Raw genomic sequence first — 17,977 nt, forward strand, 5'->3', positions numbered from 1 at the left:
CTGATGTCTAAGAGAGTATTCAACAAAAAGAAAGTACAGCTAACAATTATAGGAACAGAAATAGACTATGTGGAAGATAAATTTTCCAGTGAGTTTGTGTTCAATAACCCAAATATCAAAGAACATGTGGATGTGAAGAAAGCTTTCCTATCTGACACCCTGGACTGCCCAGCTGTAAGTCCCAGGAAGGTGGAAGCCCTGGAACTTCCTGAAGAAATAACATGACTGTCACAAGTAAGGTTTATAAGTGTCGCTGCCTTATAAGGAAAATGAAGTGATGCATTTTGAAAATAAAATAAAAAATGTGTCAGGGAAAAAGCATCAAGATAAAATTTTTCAAAAAGGTTTTTAGGAAGTACAACCAGGACTGTAGCAGCTAGACTAACATTTAGAGGAAGAGTCAGAAATTTTCAATAGGTACATGCACACCCAGTCCCCACCTGTGATCTCATCCAGACCCAGGCTTCCCCTCTCAGTGGTTCCTAGCTTGCCCAGGCTCTTAGGTGTCCCCCCCAAGGGGACAGAAATATTTTCTAAAGGCACATCTGACAATCACAGACCCTTGTATTGCCACACTGGGCTGCAGGTGGGCTTGGGATGTCCTCCTGCCCTCCATGTGCCTTTAAGGGACCAGCACACAGCCTTGCTAATCCTCAAGTTTCATCCTAAACTCTCCTTCCTCCATAAAACCCCAGTGGACACCAGAACCAGAATATTCTAGGTTCCCCGTCTCTTCTCCTAGGAGGATCCCAGCCCAGCCCACCTGTCCTCAGAGCCCGGAGCCTTCAAGACTGAGTCCGGGAGACCCTGGTGTATGTTTGCTTCCCGGCATCAAGCACAGGCCTACCCTCTGTGACACCTCAAGATACCCTGTTGTGGGCCTCCCTGGTGGCGCAGGTGGTTGAGCGCCGCACTGTGAAGCTGTCCTCAGCCTCTGCAGCTCAGGTTCGATCCTGGCCAGCGGCAAGAATCCCTCATAGCACAGCAGACCTCTCCTGTCTCGCCTGCTGCTCCCCTCAGCAGTGTATTTCATCAGTCTGCCTGTTCTGTTCCCCACTCTGTCTCTGGTGAATCCTCTCACCCTCCCACACATCTGGCCTGTACCCCGGTTCTCGTATAAATAAATAAATCTTTAAAGATACCCTGTTGTGTGGACACCAAGGTGAAGCAGGGGTAGAGGACGAATTAGGACATGACCAGTGTATGGTCCAGTATGAACATTCAGGCTCACCAGTGGCCTCCCTACAAAGCCTCAGATGAAGGGTCAGATAGGGTTTGCTGACCTTCATAAATTCTATCCCTCTCCCCCAAAAAATCCAGTCACACCTTGAGCCAAGTCTTGGTAGTGGCACTTTAATGGCTTTTGTTCGTGGCGGCAGCAGCAGCAGGTAAAGGATGGGGGCGTAGGCCCCCAGTAGGCCTAGTCACCCTTTTCCACTGGACTGAGACCAGGAAGGTACGGATTTCCATAGGCTGCAACGTGATGATGGTAGGGTCCTGCTGAGAGCCAGAGGGATGGGGTGCAGGTCCTGCATCTGAGGTGTAGGGGAGAAGGAATGAAAGGCATAAACTTCCTCCTCTGCCTCAGCCAGCATCCCTTATACTCTCTCTCTGGGCCTAGACATATACTCTCAAATCTGTCCCCACGGCCTCACTCCCAGACACTTCAACTTCTTTCCAGGACCTAAATACCATCCTAGACCCCCAAATTCCTCCCCAATGCCTGGCCACCACCCTCACACTCCTAAGCCCCACCCCAAGGACCATTAAATAAGTAGACAAACCCACACTAGACAAACCTTCTTAGTGTCACTGAAATCCATCTTTAAGATCCACTAGTTTGCTGGACCCACATCAGACCCTTAAATCCCTAACCTGGATCAGAGCTGACCCTGAAGTTCTACATCCAGGTACTGGCCAACTTTCCCACAGATCCCAGCACCCCACGCAGGTCCCCACCCATGTCTGAAGTCCATTGGAGCCTTGTAGCGCTGGCGCGGAGCTGGTTGGCCGCCAGCGTAGTCTCCCGCAGGTGAGTGATGGTGAAGGTGGAGAACAGGTCCTGCAAGCAGGGACGGGCCAAGTTGGGTGGGGATAAAGCAGGGTTTCCCCACTTCTCTCTCCTGCCTCTTTCCTGTCCCCTTCCCATTTGTGCCCTCCTCACCCTCAAGTCCAAGGTCACTGGGGAGCTCAGGTTGCGGCCGGAGTCCTCCCCTACTGCAAACTGATGCTCCAGGCGCAGGAGCAGCATTTCCGGGCCCCAGCAGGCCAGAGTGAGCAGGTGCACCGAGGGTGGCAGCTCCCATTGCAGCCCTGAGAACTGAGAAGGGAGAGTAACACTGAGTCCCAGGAAGCAGACAGGCTCATCAGGGAAAGTGGAGAGCTGAGCTAATGAAAGCATGGGGCAGACCCTGAGGCAGGGTCTGTCAAGGTGGGGGAGTTCCACCTTGCGGGCCCTAGCTTGAAACCACAGAATTGATCTGGCCTGAGACCTGAGGGAGTTCAAGTCTGGATGAAACCTTTGGCAGGGTAAGAAGAGGGGGACAACAGATGAAGGTGGGATCAAAGTAGGTGGGGACTGAGCAGGGCCTAGGTGAGGAGGTGAGAAGGGGTGTGAGGGTCCACCCCTTACCCCACCCCACTTTCCTACCTCACCCCCACCCTCCCCATGAGACTGGGTGGGGCTAAGGTAGATAGGTGCCAGGGCCAGAGCTGAGCCAGGATGCAGTCCAGGTGGGATGCTACTGAGGTGGGACTGGACCTGGATGCCCACAGGGACTACCCCACAATGGTGCTGAGCTGAGGGGAGGGGGGTCAGTAGTGACTACAAAAGTGTGTCCCAGCTAAGGCTTGGAAAACCTGCTCCCAAGCCCATCCCCGGCATGCTTCTATCAGCCAGCCAGCAGCCCCTCACCTGCTTAACTGGTGTGATCTTATTGTGGTAGGGGGCACCACCACCAGAGGCCAGCACCACCTGCGGGGCCAGGACTTCCTTCTCTGCCAGCAACCTGTGCCCAGCGGCTGCTGTCTTGACCTCATCCAGCAGCACCAGGTGGCGCCCTCGCACCCAGCGGCCAGATCCTTCCTCCAGTAGCGGCTCCCCTACTCCACGTCCATCATCCTTAAGCAGCCTACGGTGTACCTGGGGGCAGAGTGGCCAGGGAAGGGTAAGGCTCTTGGGTAAGAGCTTGTGGGAATTTCAAGAGAAATGGAAAAGTGGGGGGAATGGATAAGGATAAGGTCTGGTAGATGAGACCTCAGGAGAGGTGGGGATCCCACCTGGCAAGGGTCTAAGGACAGAGGGAAGTAAAGATCCAACAAGGGTGGGGCAAGTCAGGGACTAAGTAGGGATTGTATGAAAGTTGGAGTAAATGTCTCACATAGGAAAGGAGGTTTAGCACGAACAACAAAGAAAAAAGTGCAACTGAGGAGAACTGGGACAGAACGGGCTTCAGGGTCCAGTAGGGACCAGGGCGGGAACTAGGGGAAGGACCCCAGGGTAGATGGGGCTCAGAACACTCACCATGAGCTCTATGGAGCCATCTCTCAGACTGCTGCCTCCCTGGGAACGGTCAGTCAGCACAGTCAACTGCATCTCACTATCCTGGGAGGTGAGGGGTAGAATGAGGGGGTGGGCTGCCATCCCTGGGTCCCAGACAGACCCAACAAGGGATGATGGAGCCTGCTGAGGACAGTGGGGAGATGCTAAAAAGGAGGGGTGTTACCCAAAGGACACAGAAACATCAATTCCAAAGAGCACCTGCACCCCTATGTTTATAGCAGCACCATTTACAATAGCTAAGCTTTGGAAACAACCCAAATGCCCAAAAATAGATGACTAGATCAAGAAGATGTGGTACATGTACACCATGGAATATTACTCCGCAATCAAAAAAAGATAAACACATGCAATTTGCAGCAACATGGATGGCGCTGGAAGGGATCATGCTCAGTGAAATAAGCCAGAAAGAAAAAGAAAAATACCAGATGGTCTCACTCATAGCAGGAATCTAGAAAACTTAAATAAGGGACCAGGAAAAAGAATAACTATAAGAAAGAAAAAAATCATAATCAACAAATAACTATGAACCAGAGACACTCTATGGGGGGTGGGGGCGGGGAAAGGAGGGCTTGGGGCCAAAATAAGGGGGTTGTAATTGTACGGGGAATATAAAAAATAAAATTTAAATTAAAAAAAAAAAGGAGGGGTGATCCCAGTCTGAAAAAGGGTGTGTCAGGAAGCAGTATGGGGGCAGGGTGGAATACCTTGATATAAATTCGGCTGTTGACTGGATAGTAGTTTCCTGCCACTGGCTCAGTCTGGTTCAGCTTCCAGGTGGGCCGGTAATCCCGCCTGGAAAGGGGTGGGCTTGGGTCTGGCCCCAGATCTTCCCCACACCCTTTCAATCCTCCCACACCCACCTTTGGGATGAACAGATGCCCCATCACCACCCCCAGTCGCCAAAAACACATCAGTGCCCGTCACCCCACCTCCTCTCCAGGATCTCCCGACCATTGCTGTCTGTGTAGAAGAGTCCTTTTGTCTCCAGTGCAGTGTCAAAGCGACTAATGATCTCCTTTCCCCAGCTGTCACTGCACCCAATGGGATAACAAGGTTGTGAGCCTCGCCTAACCTCCACTCAGTTCGTGGTACCCACCCACCCCCAGTCCCAGCCTGTGCCACTCACCCCACAGGTATTGGTCCCACTGTCCACTCAAGCTCCAGGTGCCGTTGTCCCGGGTACAGGCGAATCACCTGGGAACACCAGGCTGAGAAGTTCTGATGCACCTCCTGCACCAAGGCTGTCTGCAGACACATGGGGGTGGAGGGCAGGTGTGAGCCTAACCTGAGCAGAGGTGTCTCTGCACAAAGGCCTATATCCAGATCAATCCCACTGACAGACAGCATGGGAACCTGCCTTCATGGGATGCCTGCACTTCTCACCTGAGTCACTGTCACATAATTTTTGCACTGCCCACTATTACCTACATCCCCTCCCCAAAATACAACTGGCACATGGCCACCTGGCATAAAGAATACATAGTCCAGACTGCCCTGAGGCTATCTATAGTCCTGTGACCTGTCCCATTCACATCCTAAGAAGCGTCAACAAGAGGTCTCTGCTCCCATTCAGATGCCCTCAGATATTCACCCTAAGCAAAAATCACACAAGCCCTATCCAGGTATGAATTCCCAAATATCTACCCCAGATATAATCTACCATTACAGATCCTAGGTAAACTCAAGAAGCACCTGACTCCTCATTTATGGACCAAGAGGAAACATCCCACCCCCATTTTTCAAGCACAGCAGATGTGAATGCCTTTTCATGTGCTTACATGGCATGATTTTGCACAGTTAGAGATAAATACAGGCCCCAAGAAAGGATCCCCAAGTATTTCCCTCACGTCTTAACCCTCTTATCTGATGGAGAGATAAATCCTCCCCAACCCCACCCAGCACATGGCACACCACCCTCCCAGGCCCAATATACCCCACACCCTGGTCTCTGACCTTCACCAGGCGGGTTTGAACCCAGCGGCGCACAGGCAGTGGTTCCTGTCGGTAGGGTCTGAAGATGTAGGCACCTGAGACCTGGCTGCTCAGGTTATTGCCTACGCTGGCATTGTACCTAAAGCCAGGGCAGGTAAGAGTCAGGTAAGGGACCACAACTCCACTCAGGCCCCCTCGCTCCTCCCCTCGCGCTCTTGCTGACTTTCTCACCAGAAGAAGGCCTGACGAACAGGCAACAGCAGGTTCCGTTCCAGATTACGTATCTCCATCAAGAACCCCGTCTCAGGATCAAACCTAGCCTGCAAGTACTGGGCAGAAAAAGGCAGACAGATATTAATGAACATCACTTTAGCCAATAGCAGCTTCATCCCTCCTAGAGCCCAGGACAAAATCCTGAAGTACTCTTCCCCTCTCCCTCCCTAACTGTTCCACCTTCAAGCTCATCCTCAGGCTGACTGCTTCTCACCACTTTCATGGCCTTGGAGGACTGGTTTTCCACTTCTGTGCTTGCAGGCCCTCTATTCCCTGCATAGCCACCAGAGGGTGCCTGTGAGCACCCTAATCCCATCCTACAGTCAGCTGGGATTAGGGGTGCTTCATGCATCTGACCATGGAATTACAGTGCCACTACCCAGAGGTTTCCAGGAGCTCAGGAAATACACAAACATTTGATTCTTTTTTACAATCAAAAGAAAACTTAAAAGTAATAAAAATTAATATTCTAATGAAGCCTGTCTGGTTAACAGTCATTTTTATATCCATAGTCATGAAATATAACCTGGGGGGCCTTCCTGATGGCGCAAGGGGTTAAGTCTCACCACTATCAAGCTATCACCAGTCACTGCAGCATGACTTTGATCCCCAGCCAGGGAGCTGACCTACATGGCGCAGTAGACCTCTCCTGTCCCGCCTGCTGCTCCCTTCAGCAGTGTACTTCAGTAGATCTTCCTGTTCTGTACCCCATTCTGTCTCTGGTGAATCCTCTCACCCCCTGCACCTCTGGCCTACACCCCAGTTCTTGTATGCATAAGTAAATAAAAATAAATCTAAAAAAAAGAAAAAATATTTATATATATATATATACACACACACATATATAATTTCTAACATTTTCTTATGCAAGAAAGGACCCACAAAAGCAGTCTTAAGATAGCCCTGTTCTCCCCCAGCTCCTTCACAGTAAAGGCTGAAGTCCCCTACAGCATCAAGGCCTGCATGTTCTAACCTGTCACTCCACCCTATATCCTGCTTCAGTCACAAAGGACTCCTCAAACACCTAACACCCTCTTCTCTGAAGGCTTTTGTGTCTGCTACTCCCTGCCTGCCTGGAAAGGCTTCTCCCAAATGGCCACATGGCTGCCTCCCTCAAGTCTCTAACACACCTCACTTAACTTGCAAACTCCTACTGCCACCAAGTGTCCCCATAATTACACTAGGTCCCCACAACAGCCCAAGGAAGGGACACTGAAGGCAATCACTCACTCAAGGAAACACAACAGAGGACTGATAACCCTACACCACAAACCCAAGACCCACTGACCCATGCACCTAAACATAATACCTCAATTTTGTCATGGGGTTGGGAAAGAGAATATGAATGGGGTCTCACCTCATTTTGGATGGTCAAGATGGTAGACAAGGGCTTGTGGAATTTGGGCTGCAAGGTGTGGGTCCTTGGGAGCTGGTCAGGCACCTCAGTTACTGAGTAGATGCTGAAGCCCAGGGCAGGCACTGAGGCTGAGAAAAGCAGCTCTTGACTGTCAGAGCTGGAAAGTGTCACCACCTCCAGAAAGGGAAAAAGGAAAGAGAGCCAGGAGGCTGTCAATACACATATCAAATCACACATGCATATAGGGCTCAATTCCAAAAAGAGAAGCAGTCCCAGATATTGATCAGGGGGATGGAGGTTTAAGAAATTCTGAGTAGGGGCCTCCCCTGGTGGCGCAGCGGTTGAGCGCAGGGCTGCAAAGCTGCCTGCAGCCTCTGCAGCGCCTGTTCGATCCCTGGCCACTGGCGAGGGTCCCACATGGCGCAACAGACCTCTCCTGCTGCGCCCACTACTCCCCTCAGCAGTGTATTTCATCAGTCTGCCAGCTCTGTTCCCGCTCTGGCTCTGGTGAATTCTCTCACCCTCCCGCACTTCTGACTGTATCCAGTGCTTGTATGTATGTATAAATAAATAAATAAATCTTTAAAAAAAAAAAAAAGAAAGAAAGAAATTCTGAGTAGGGGTTAAGCACCACACTATGAGGCAATCCGCAGCACCTGCAGCACGAGTTCAGTCCCCGGCCAGCCAAGGGGCAACCCACATGGCGAAGCCAACCTCTCCTGGCTCGCCCGCTGCTCCCCTCACCAGCGTATTTCGGGAGGTCTGCCTATTCTGTTCCCCACTTTGTCTCTGGTGAATTTTCTCACCCCCCACATCTCTGGCCTGTGCCCCAGCTCTTGTATGCATAAATAAATAAATCTAAAAAAAAAAAAAAAGACGCAACCTAGGAAACTGTCTGCAGCCACTGCAGCACAAGTTCAATCCCCAGCCAGGGAGCTACCCACATGGCGCAGCAGACCTCTCCTGACTCACCCACTCCTCCCCTCAGCAGTGTACTTCGGTCAGTCTGCCTGTTTTGCTCCCCACTCTGTCTCTGGAGAATCCTCTCACCCACACACCTCTGGCCTGTACCCCAGTTCTTACATAATAAATGAATCTTTTTTTCAAAAAAATAAGAAATTCTGAGTAAAGGAATAGAGATGATTCATAAGATAGAAAAAATCCACTAGGATGATGCAGCTGCGGGAAGGGGGAGAAGTGAGGGAGAAGTTGGGGTAAGAGATCTTGAGGCAGGGGAGAAAAGGAATGACAGCCTTGGGGAAGGAAGAGGTGCTAAGGAGGGGAATATTCATAAATAGGAACATACTGATGGAGGGGATTTCTCCCCAAGGGGTTGCAGTATGATAAGACAGAGGGGGAAGATACTCAGAAGAAAAAGCTAATATCATTCAGGGGGTATCCGTGGAGGTGAGGCACCCCAAGAGAGGAAGGTGTCCATTGGGTAAGGGAGAAATGCCCATAGAAGTAGGTGTCTAAAGGGGGAGAAAATTGAGGGGGGTGGTATTCATAGGACAGATATTCATTGAATAGGCTCACATCACTGGACACAACTGCATCTTTGGGATCCTTCACAATGAAAACGTGTTTGCTGACTGGTATCCGCACCACGTGATCCACTTTCCGTCCCAGGGGGTTATAAATGATGACCTGGAACTGGGGTGGGTGGTCAGAGGTAGAACGGGTGATGGCAGTCTTGTTCCAAATCCACCCACCATGTGCAGCAATGTCCCTGTGAGTTCCAAGCTCCCAACTGGTACACTGGTCCCAGTTCTGCCCCTGCTTCACCGCACCCCATGTGATCTCACCCCAGTAGGATCCACCAAAAGGACTTTGCAACCAGTCCCCACCCTGAAGAGCCCATCAACCTCAAGAATCCCGCCTCCTCTACACCCTGCCCCTCCAGCTCCAGCAGGCTCACACTCTTGGCCTTCTGGGAGAATGGACAGACGCTGACATTGAGTTCTCGGCAGAAAATGAAGTCCTTCTTGGAGCCACTGAGCCGCGCAAGCGCATTGCTCAGCAAAACCTGTGAAGGAGGATAAAGAGATGGCTACGGAACCTCCCTGGAGGTGCAAAGGGTTACGTCTCAGCACTACAAAGCTATCAGCAGCCACTGCAGCTCAAGTTCCATCCCAGCCAGGGAGGCGACCCACATGGCACAGCAGACCTCTCCTGTCTCGCCCACTGCTCTCTCAGTAGATCCGCCTGTTCTGCTCCCCACTCTGTCTCTGGTGAATCCTCTCACCTCCCCCCACCTCTGGCCTGTACCCCAGTTCTTATATGCATAAATAAATAAATCTTAAAAGAGATTGAGAGAGGGCCTCCCCGGTGGCACAGCGGTTGAGCAACTGGGTTGCGAAGCTGCCTGCGGCCTCTGCAGCACCAGTTCGATCCCCGGCTGCTCCCCGGCCACCGGAGGAGGGTCCCACATGGCGCGCAGACCTCTCCTGCCACCCGCTGCTCCCCTCAGCAGTGTACTTCAGCCCTTCTGCCTGCTCTGCTCCCCGCTCTGGCTCTGGTGAATTCTCTCACCCTCCCGCGCTTCTGACTGTACCCAGTGCATGTATAAACAAACAAACAAACAAATAAATAAATAAATAAAAACATGCCTCTATAAAAAAAAAAATTTGAAAAAAAAAAGAGATTGAGAGGTGGCTACACTCAGGAAGCCCACCTCCTCCTCACCCCTCCTGGTCTCTCTTCCCCGCTTCCCTGTTCCTCTCCCAGCTTGTCTTTCTCCACCCCTCCCCCAAGTTCCACCCCACCCCATCTCATTGCCCCGCCTCTCACAAGCCCCGCTCCCTCAGGCATCTCCAGCCTTCCCCCCCCACCCCAGTGTCTTTGACCACACTTCTTCCTGTCTCCACCCTTCTCGGCCCTGCCCCTCTCACCTCACAGGGCCCCCAGCCCTCAGCCAGCTGACGTGCGTAGTCGTTCGCCACGTGCTGTTGGGAGGTGCCGCTGACCGCATCGTGGTGTTGGAGCACAGCCATCGCCTCATCTGCAGGCAGAGGGAAGCCAGTGGAGTCTCCACAGGGCTCTTGCCCTGTCCCCAAGGATGCGCAAAAGGTCATGTGCTGGGGCGGGGGGAGGATTTAGGGGCTTTAAAAAAGGGCTAGGGCAGTGACACAGGTCTGCTATCCAGTTTCAGTCATACCCCTACCCCACTCCCCCAGCAGACACCTACTGAGGGGTGAACTGTCTCCAGAGCCATAGGGTCCAACGTTGGCCGCTGGACCCACCAGCGCCTCCATCTGCTTGCATACCTGGGGGACATGGGGTATGTTGGGGCATCCAGAATGTGGGGACCCCTGGGCACCCCCTGGATCTCTGTACCCACCCACCTGGAGGAAGTTGTAGCTGAGGCGCTCATAGCGTTTGAGGGCTGGCCGGCTGGAAAAGTAGCCAGTCCAAAACTTGTGCGGGCCGTCCGCATAAGGGAAGAAATCATCCTGTTTCAATGACCTGCAGCAGTAGAGGAATTGAGGGCAAGCTCATGCCCCACAGAGCATGCCAACCCCAACCCCCTCCCCCCCAAGAAGCTCTCAGCACCCCAAATACCAGGTAAGGTTGGCCTTGTTCAGCTCCCAGAGGTAACAGGCAGGAGTGGAGTAGAGAACATTGACACGGCTCCCGTTGGCCTGCTGCAGGGGGCAGGTGTGTGTGTGTGTGTGAGAGTCCACCTTCCAGGAGGCCCCACAAGTATGCAATACATTCTCACATGCACATGCCCACATCCATGCATCCAGCAGGTTGATTTTTTTTTTTTTTTTTTTTAAGATTTATTTATTTATTTATACAAGCACTGGGTACAGTGCTTGTAGAGCCAGAGAGGGGAGAAGAACAGGCAGAAGGACCAAAGTACACTGCTGAGGGGAGCAGCAGGCGGCAGGAGAGGTCTGCGCGCCATGTGGGACCCTCGCCAGCGGCCGGGGATCAAACCGGCGCTGCAAAGGCTGCGGCCAGCTTCACAGCCCAGTGCTCAACTGCTGCACCACCGGGGAGGCCCCAGGTTGATTCTTTGAATACATAGTTTAGTGTAAACCAATGAGCAAGTATGAAAATGAAGTTTGGCCAAAACTTAAGTAATACCATCCTGAAAAGAATTTCAGGAATGCAAGAATAAACCTGAAAATTACTAAACTTTTGAAATAATTCTAATTTAATAATTCAAACATTCACGGGAAATTTCACATTATAAGGCAGGAATACTCATCTTGCAGCATTGACACAATTTTTAGGGGTTTTTTTGTTTTTTTTTTTTTAAAGAGGCATGTTTTATTTATTTATTTGTTTGTTTGTTTGTTTGTTTTTGTTAATACATGCACTGGGTACAGTCAGAAGCGCGGGAGGGTGAGAGAATTCACGAGAGCCAGAGCAGGGAGCAGAGCAGGCAGAAGGACCGAAGTACACTGCTGAGGGGAGCAGCGGGTGGCAGGAGAGGTCTACGCGCCATGTGGGACCCTCCTCCGGTGGCCAGGGAGCAGCCTGGGATCGAACTGGCGCTACAGAGGCTCGGGCAGCTTCACAACCCAGCGCTCAACCACTGCGCCACCGGGAGGCCCATTGACACAATTTTTGTAATGAACTGGTGCTCAAGTTCAACAAAGGGAAGGAAAAGAACAAGAAGGTAAACGCTTCTGTGAAGAAAAGAATGTTAGTTTTGCTCATGTTGTGTCCCCAGTGCCTCATATACATTTGGTGCTTAGTAATGAAGAGAAGTACATGAGATTATATGCCTTTATGTGCATACCCTAGTACATACACCTGCCTACACACACAAATAGACACACATGTGTACTCTTCAGCAAACAATCACTCAGTATGCTCAGGATTACAGACACGTTCCAGGATCAGAGATTAGCCTCACTCTCACAGAATTGAGTCAAGTGGAGGATCAAGACTGAACAGTCAGTTGGCTGCAATATGCTCATAGAAGTAGGTGTCTAAAGGACATAGCATCATAGGTACTTGTAGGGACTGGTGTGAACAGAGGAAAAAGCAAGAGCTCCAATTGGGATGCAGGAAGGGCTTCCCAAGGGAAACACTACAGTGGTATCAGCCCAAAGTAATGAAAAACCCTAATGTTCATTGTTTACCTGGTACCATTCTATTGATCTATGCAAATGAACTCATAAAATTCACATTAACAATCCTATCAGGTGGGAACCATCATTAAGTCCATATTCTAAATAAGAAAACTAAGGTGCTGAAATCTTGAGAATATTTCTCAAGATCACAGATCCAAGAAAAGGCAAAACTAGGATTTGAACCAAGGGACTCAATTTCCAGTAAAATGGAATGGGTAAAGAAGCAGTCAATAGCAACAGGAAACCAAGAATGTGACATCCTGGCAGCCTAAGCACATACAAGCAAAGGTAATCAAGCTGTGGAAGGTTCATCAGAAGTAAATGTCTTCTTAAAGGCTCATGGTGATGGGACTAAGATAATTTTGGTGAAACAGCAGTGCACGGAGCTAGTAGAAGGTGAGGACACCAAGACTGTGCCACTAGAGAGCCCTGAGGAATGAAATGATAGGAAGGGACACCTCAGATGGGAGAGGAAAGACAGGGTGCTGGGCGGATGGGACACATCAACACATCTCTGGTAGGCAGAACAATGGCCACCCAAAGATGTCCATGCCCTAATCCCAACAACCTGTGACTACAGTCCTGTGTTCCTTAATTATGTTTCAGTCAAGGATGGACCACACATACAACAGTGGTCCCAAAAGCTGATTGTACCATCTAGACAAAGTGTATAATAGGCTATGCCTCTTGGGTTTATGTGTTTCAATCTACCATGTTTGCACACTGACAATATCACCTAATGAGGCATTTCTCAGAACATGTCCCCACTGTAAAGCAACACATGATTGTTTGCCAAATTACTAAGCAAATGGGTATTAAGGTTGCAGATGGATTTGAGGCTATTAATCAACTGACCTTTAAATAGAAATGTTATCCCACAGTATCTTGCAGGCCCCATGTAATTGCAAGGGTCTGTAACAACGGAAACCGGAACAGAAAGAGGATATGCTAACTTTGAAGATGGAAGAAGGGGGCCAACACCCAAAGAATATGTGCAGCCTCTAGAAGCTGTACAAAACAAGGAAACTTCCCCTAGAGCTTCTAAAAAGAATGTAATCCTGCTAACTAACATCTTGATGTTAGCCCAGTAAGACCCATGTCGGACTTCTGACCTATAGAATTGTTAATACATTTCTCTTGTTCTAAACCACTATGTTTGTGGTAATTTGTTATAGTAACAATAGAAAACTAAGACACAGGACCTCCCTAGTGGCACAAGGGGTTAAGTCGCAGCACTATGAAGCTACTCTATCCGAAGCCACTGCAGCACAAGTTGGATCCCCAGCCAGGGAGGTGACCCACATGGCACAGCAGACCTGCAGACCTCTGCTGGCTCGCCTGCTGCTCCCTTCAGCAGTGTATTTCAGTTAATCTGCCTGTTCTGTTCCCCACTCTGTCTCTGGTGAATCCTCTCAACCCCACCCCCACCTCTGGCCTGTACCCCAGTTCTTGTATGCATAAATAAATAAATCTTAAAAAAAAAAAAAAGAAAAGTAAGACAGCACACATAGCTCTGCATGTGCCCCAAGGCCCAGGATACAAGCACACAGCCACACAAGGTAGGCACACTGACCTGGGCATTGACCAACCGGATGAGCTTGTCAAGGTTCTTGAACCACATGTTGGCATTCTCATATTGGAAGTCTGAGCCCATGGTCATCACTGTGTGGTTGGTTCGGTAACTGTGGCCCTGTAAGAGAGATAGAGTCACCTATGTATACGTGTGTCTTGATATATGTGTTGTCAAGGGTGTGGGTAGATACTGAGGACTATGTGGAGGTGTAGAGTGGGAGCACAGGGATGAAGAGAAAAATAGCCACTGTGTGCTGCATAATTAATTCTCTTGGGCCCACCACACAGATGAGGGTCCTGAGACAGTGTGTCATGCTGTTTCACCACCATGAGGAGTGTGGGCAATGGTGAAGGATTCTCCATGCTTCTAATCAAGAATACACATAAAAATTTAGGAGGGGTCATGGTGACTGTGACCCTTCCTCCAGGTTTATGAGGAGGTTTTAGGAAATGCCTGGACATGGGAAGAGCTATGTACATCATGTACATCAGTGTCAAAGGGTCTGAACACCAAGGTTACCTGGGCAGCAGCCAACTGCAGGAAGTAAGCGACCAGTTTCTCGGCATTGTACTCAGGACTGCGGGGGTCCTCCACCACAGGCTTATCAGCACACACTGTGTCCCAGCACATACCGTCCGGTGGGTTATACATGTTGGGAAGCACACCTGTGGGCCACACCAAGCTCAGGGGGTGGCCCAGTGCCCCAGACCTGCCCTGAGGTCAAAGCCTGCCATGAGCAGCTCTCCTGCCCATCTGTGACTAGTCAGGTGCCTCTCTTTTACATTCTCCTTTTCCTAATAAACCTGTCCTTTTAAAATGCAGGGGGTGGGGGGGAAAGCCTGTGATGGTCCACCCAGGACAGGCTTCAGAATTTACAGGGCCGATGCTAAAAATAAATTTTCAAGCATTTCAAGAAAATGACAGCAGAGTAAAAAACAAGTATAAGCTTCTTCTGAACCTGCAGCCCCAAGTGAACACACCCATGTCCTCATTCCCCATCCCCTTACTCGTGAAGAGGTCGGCAGCAGGGGGTTTCAAGCTGGCACTGGCTCGCCACACATGCTCCATCTCCCGCTCTGCCTTCCGCACAATCTTGTCTTGATAGTCCAAGCGTCCAAAGAAGAAACCATCAAAGCCCATCTGATGGTGGGGCAGAATGTGGATCAAGATAGGAGGGTACTCAGTAAGTGCCCAGCCTCTCCCCACCAATCCACCAACTATCAGCCCCCTCAGTTTGGAGGGATGGGTCAGAGTCCAGGTAGAAACAGCAAGTCTGAAACCAGAGAGACCTACAGCTCATTTCCAAGCTTGAGGAAGGGCCAGAAGGTACCCCTAGAGCAGGGAAGGGGTGGGTCCAATTCTAATGCCCACCTTTCCCCACTCAAAAAGGGGGCCTGACTCAAGGATACATTCCCACTTCCACAGCCTGAGGATGGAATTGGTCAGGGTCATAGCCTATGTAATGAAGCCTGTAGAAAACAGGGTAGGATTGGGCCTCCCTGGTGGCGCAGGGGTTAAGTCTCACGCTATAAAGCTATTGGCAGCCACTGGGGCATGAGTTCAATCCCTAGCCAGGGAGCCAACCCACATGGTGCAGCAGACCTCTCCTATCTCGCCCACTGTGCCCCTTAGCAGTATATTTCAGTAGATCCACCTGTTCTGCTCCCCACTCTATCTCTAGTGAATCCTCTCATCACTCCTCCCACCTCTGGCCTATACCCCAGTTCTTGTATGCATAAATAAAGTAAACCTTTTTAAAAAGAAGACACAGTAGGGTCTCTACCTACCACCCAGCTGGAGGAAGAGGCCTGACCCTACCAAATGGGGTAAAGCCAGAGCACTAGAGAGCCAGGCCAGAGGAGAAGGCAGAGCCAGATGTCAAGAGGGAAATGAGTAGTCAGTCTGGAGCTGGGGCAAAGCAGAACCAAGGCCAGAGAAGAAAAGGAATAAGATCCACAGGTCACCCAAGGCACAGAGTCTCAGGGGACCAGAGAATAGGGACAGGATCCGGTACATGTGAGAGTGCAGTGAAGGGATGAGCTGGAATAGCCAAGAGACGGGTGGATCCAAGAAAAGGAGAAGCACCTGTGCGAACAGGGAGGCTTGCTCCCGAGAGTGGCCGAAGGGGTCAATATGCCAGGCGACACGAGGGCGCCCATCACTGCCAAACGTGTTCTCCAGAAAGCGCAGCCCAAGTGTCATCTGGTCAATGATGGCTCCATAGTGGGTGGCCGCTTCATCGTTCATCACCCAGCCACCATTGGCAAACTCCAGGCGCCCTGTGCAAGGAGGAACAAAGTCCAACTCAGCTATCAGAGGCAAGAGTGGAGCAGAAAATGGTGGGGAAGGTGAATACATCGGAGATGGGACTTTGTAAGATGCAGAGGAGTTCTCCAAATAAAGGGAAATTCCAGGCAGCCAGAGCCACAGCCATGATAAAATCACAGATGTCAGAGTAATAAAAACACTGACTGAGCTGAGTAATAAAAACTCTGTGCTGAGCTTCCTCTTTTCACTTCCTCAGGGTAGGCTTACCCTGGTGCACCAAGTCCCGCACAACTTCCTGTGTTGCATTTGTCTGCTGGTGCCACCAACGGGAGAAGAAGGCAATTTCCACATAGATGAACCGGCGGGTAGGGTCTGCTAGCAGAGCGGAGATGACTGAGTCTAGGATGTACTGCACACCAGCATGCTGAATGTCATTGTGGACTGTGGGCACAAGAGTCAGGCAGTCAGGGCCAAGGGAACCTATGGACATGCTCTTAGACACAGGAGCCCAAGCTAGTCAATGCCCTCACCCAAGTGTCCAGGGTCCAGAAGGGATTTGAAGGATGGAGAGAGGCATGGAAGTTCCAGGGGTCAGTCCCCACCCTCTACTCACTTCCATAAAAGTACTGGTCCACCGTCTTGAGCCATCCCACGTCATCATGAGTATGGGCCACCAAGTGCACATTGAGCATGTCCGGCATCACCTTGGGGCATGTCTACATAGGGAACCCAAACACACACCCGCACACCTCATCAGTAACTCCAAAGAGGCAGGCAGGGGTGGGAGTGGAAGTATACAAGATAAATTTTGATCTAGAGATAAGTGACTCCAAGCAGTGGGGTGAGGCCCTCCCAGGAATATTAACACACATAGTTATATTCGGACACAAGTCCCACTTGGCACAACCCCTCAGGGCAGTTCTCATTCATACCCAGAGGAAATAATACGGTAGCTAATGTTTATTAAGGATTTGCAAATATCACACAGCCACCCGGGAAGGTGGGGGTAATATTATCTCTAGTTTTCAGAAGAAAGCATTGAAGATCAGAGAGGTGAGGTGACTTGCCCAAGGTCACACAGCCTGGCTCCAGGAGTGGAGAAGACACTTCCAGCAGACTGACTCCTGGCCCCAGCTCCCAATCGCCCCCAAAGACACCCAATCACCTAGTTAAGTGCATGCAGTCTAGGCAAGCCGACCCGCAGAAGCAAGGAGGCAGCTGTTACAGACGATCCCATTCTCAGGCTCGCACAGTGACACAGAGCACTCAGACGACACTGTCAAATTAGCATCCATTCCCTAGGAACCCATAGAACCCACACCTCCGGACCCTGATCCAGATCTCACTCCGCCCAGGAGTACATTTCCGCCCCCGCCACCCCGGCCTTGCTCACCTGGTACCCCGCCGCCCAAGCGCCTGGTGCCGCCAGGAACAAAAAGAGGAAGGAGAGCGGCGGCAGCGGCAGACTAGAGTCCATCCAGAAACCCGTCGCGCCCCTGCCGCCGCCAGCGCGGACCCCAGAAAGTCGCGCGCGGACACTCATGGCTCCGCCGCCGCTGCTGCCGCCTCCCGGGGGTTCCGCGGCCTGGCTAAGGCAAGGGAAACGCCCACCCCCCCAGAACGCGGCCTGGCCAATGGGCGCTGGCGGGGGCGGGGCTAAGGCGGAGCCCGACTTGTCACGGGACTGCGGCGGTAACTGCGAGTAGCAGGGGCGTGGGGGGGGGGGGAGGATGGGTGGGGCTCCAAAACCAAAGGGAGTTTCGAGCGCTTGCACCCTTGATATGGCCAGAGGGACCACTAGTGTCTCGCCAGTTCCATGTGGCCTCCAGCGCCCCTATGTCCCCTTGGGAGCATAAGTCTCGTTTTCCTATGGATGCTAAGTTTACCTAGGAAATGGAATGAGTGCATGGAACCCTAGGGTG

The 17,977-nt window shown here is 51.1% G+C and overlaps 1 protein-coding gene across 1 annotated transcript; it reads right to left on the reverse strand.

The window, feature by feature from the left end:
* Positions 1–1,300: 1,300 nt before the first annotated feature.
* Positions 1,301–17,630, reverse strand: MAN2B1 (mannosidase alpha class 2B member 1). Its single transcript, XM_037505904.2, has 24 exons — positions 17,449–17,630; positions 16,669–16,771; positions 16,323–16,496; positions 15,873–16,066; positions 14,795–14,927; positions 14,307–14,452; positions 13,788–13,904; positions 10,686–10,768; positions 10,469–10,589; positions 10,312–10,390; positions 10,016–10,125; positions 9,043–9,150; positions 8,661–8,777; positions 7,125–7,298; positions 5,726–5,823; positions 5,516–5,633; positions 4,689–4,807; positions 4,492–4,593; positions 4,267–4,354; positions 3,524–3,604; positions 2,915–3,142; positions 2,165–2,320; positions 1,960–2,062; positions 1,301–1,535 (listed from the first exon to the last, which is right to left on the reverse strand). The coding sequence occupies exons 1-24, from the start codon at positions 17,596–17,598 to the stop codon at positions 1,354–1,356; spliced, it is 3,084 nt and encodes a 1,027-aa protein (XP_037361801.1). The 5' UTR covers positions 17,599–17,630; the 3' UTR covers positions 1,301–1,353.
* Positions 17,631–17,977: the final 347 nt, after the last annotated feature.

Source organism: Talpa occidentalis, unplaced genomic scaffold (genome assembly GCF_014898055.3).
Source record: "Talpa occidentalis isolate TD23 unplaced genomic scaffold, MPIMG_talOcc4v2.1 talOcc4.12, whole genome shotgun sequence".
Taxonomy (NCBI): domain Eukaryota; kingdom Metazoa; phylum Chordata; class Mammalia; order Eulipotyphla; family Talpidae; genus Talpa; species Talpa occidentalis.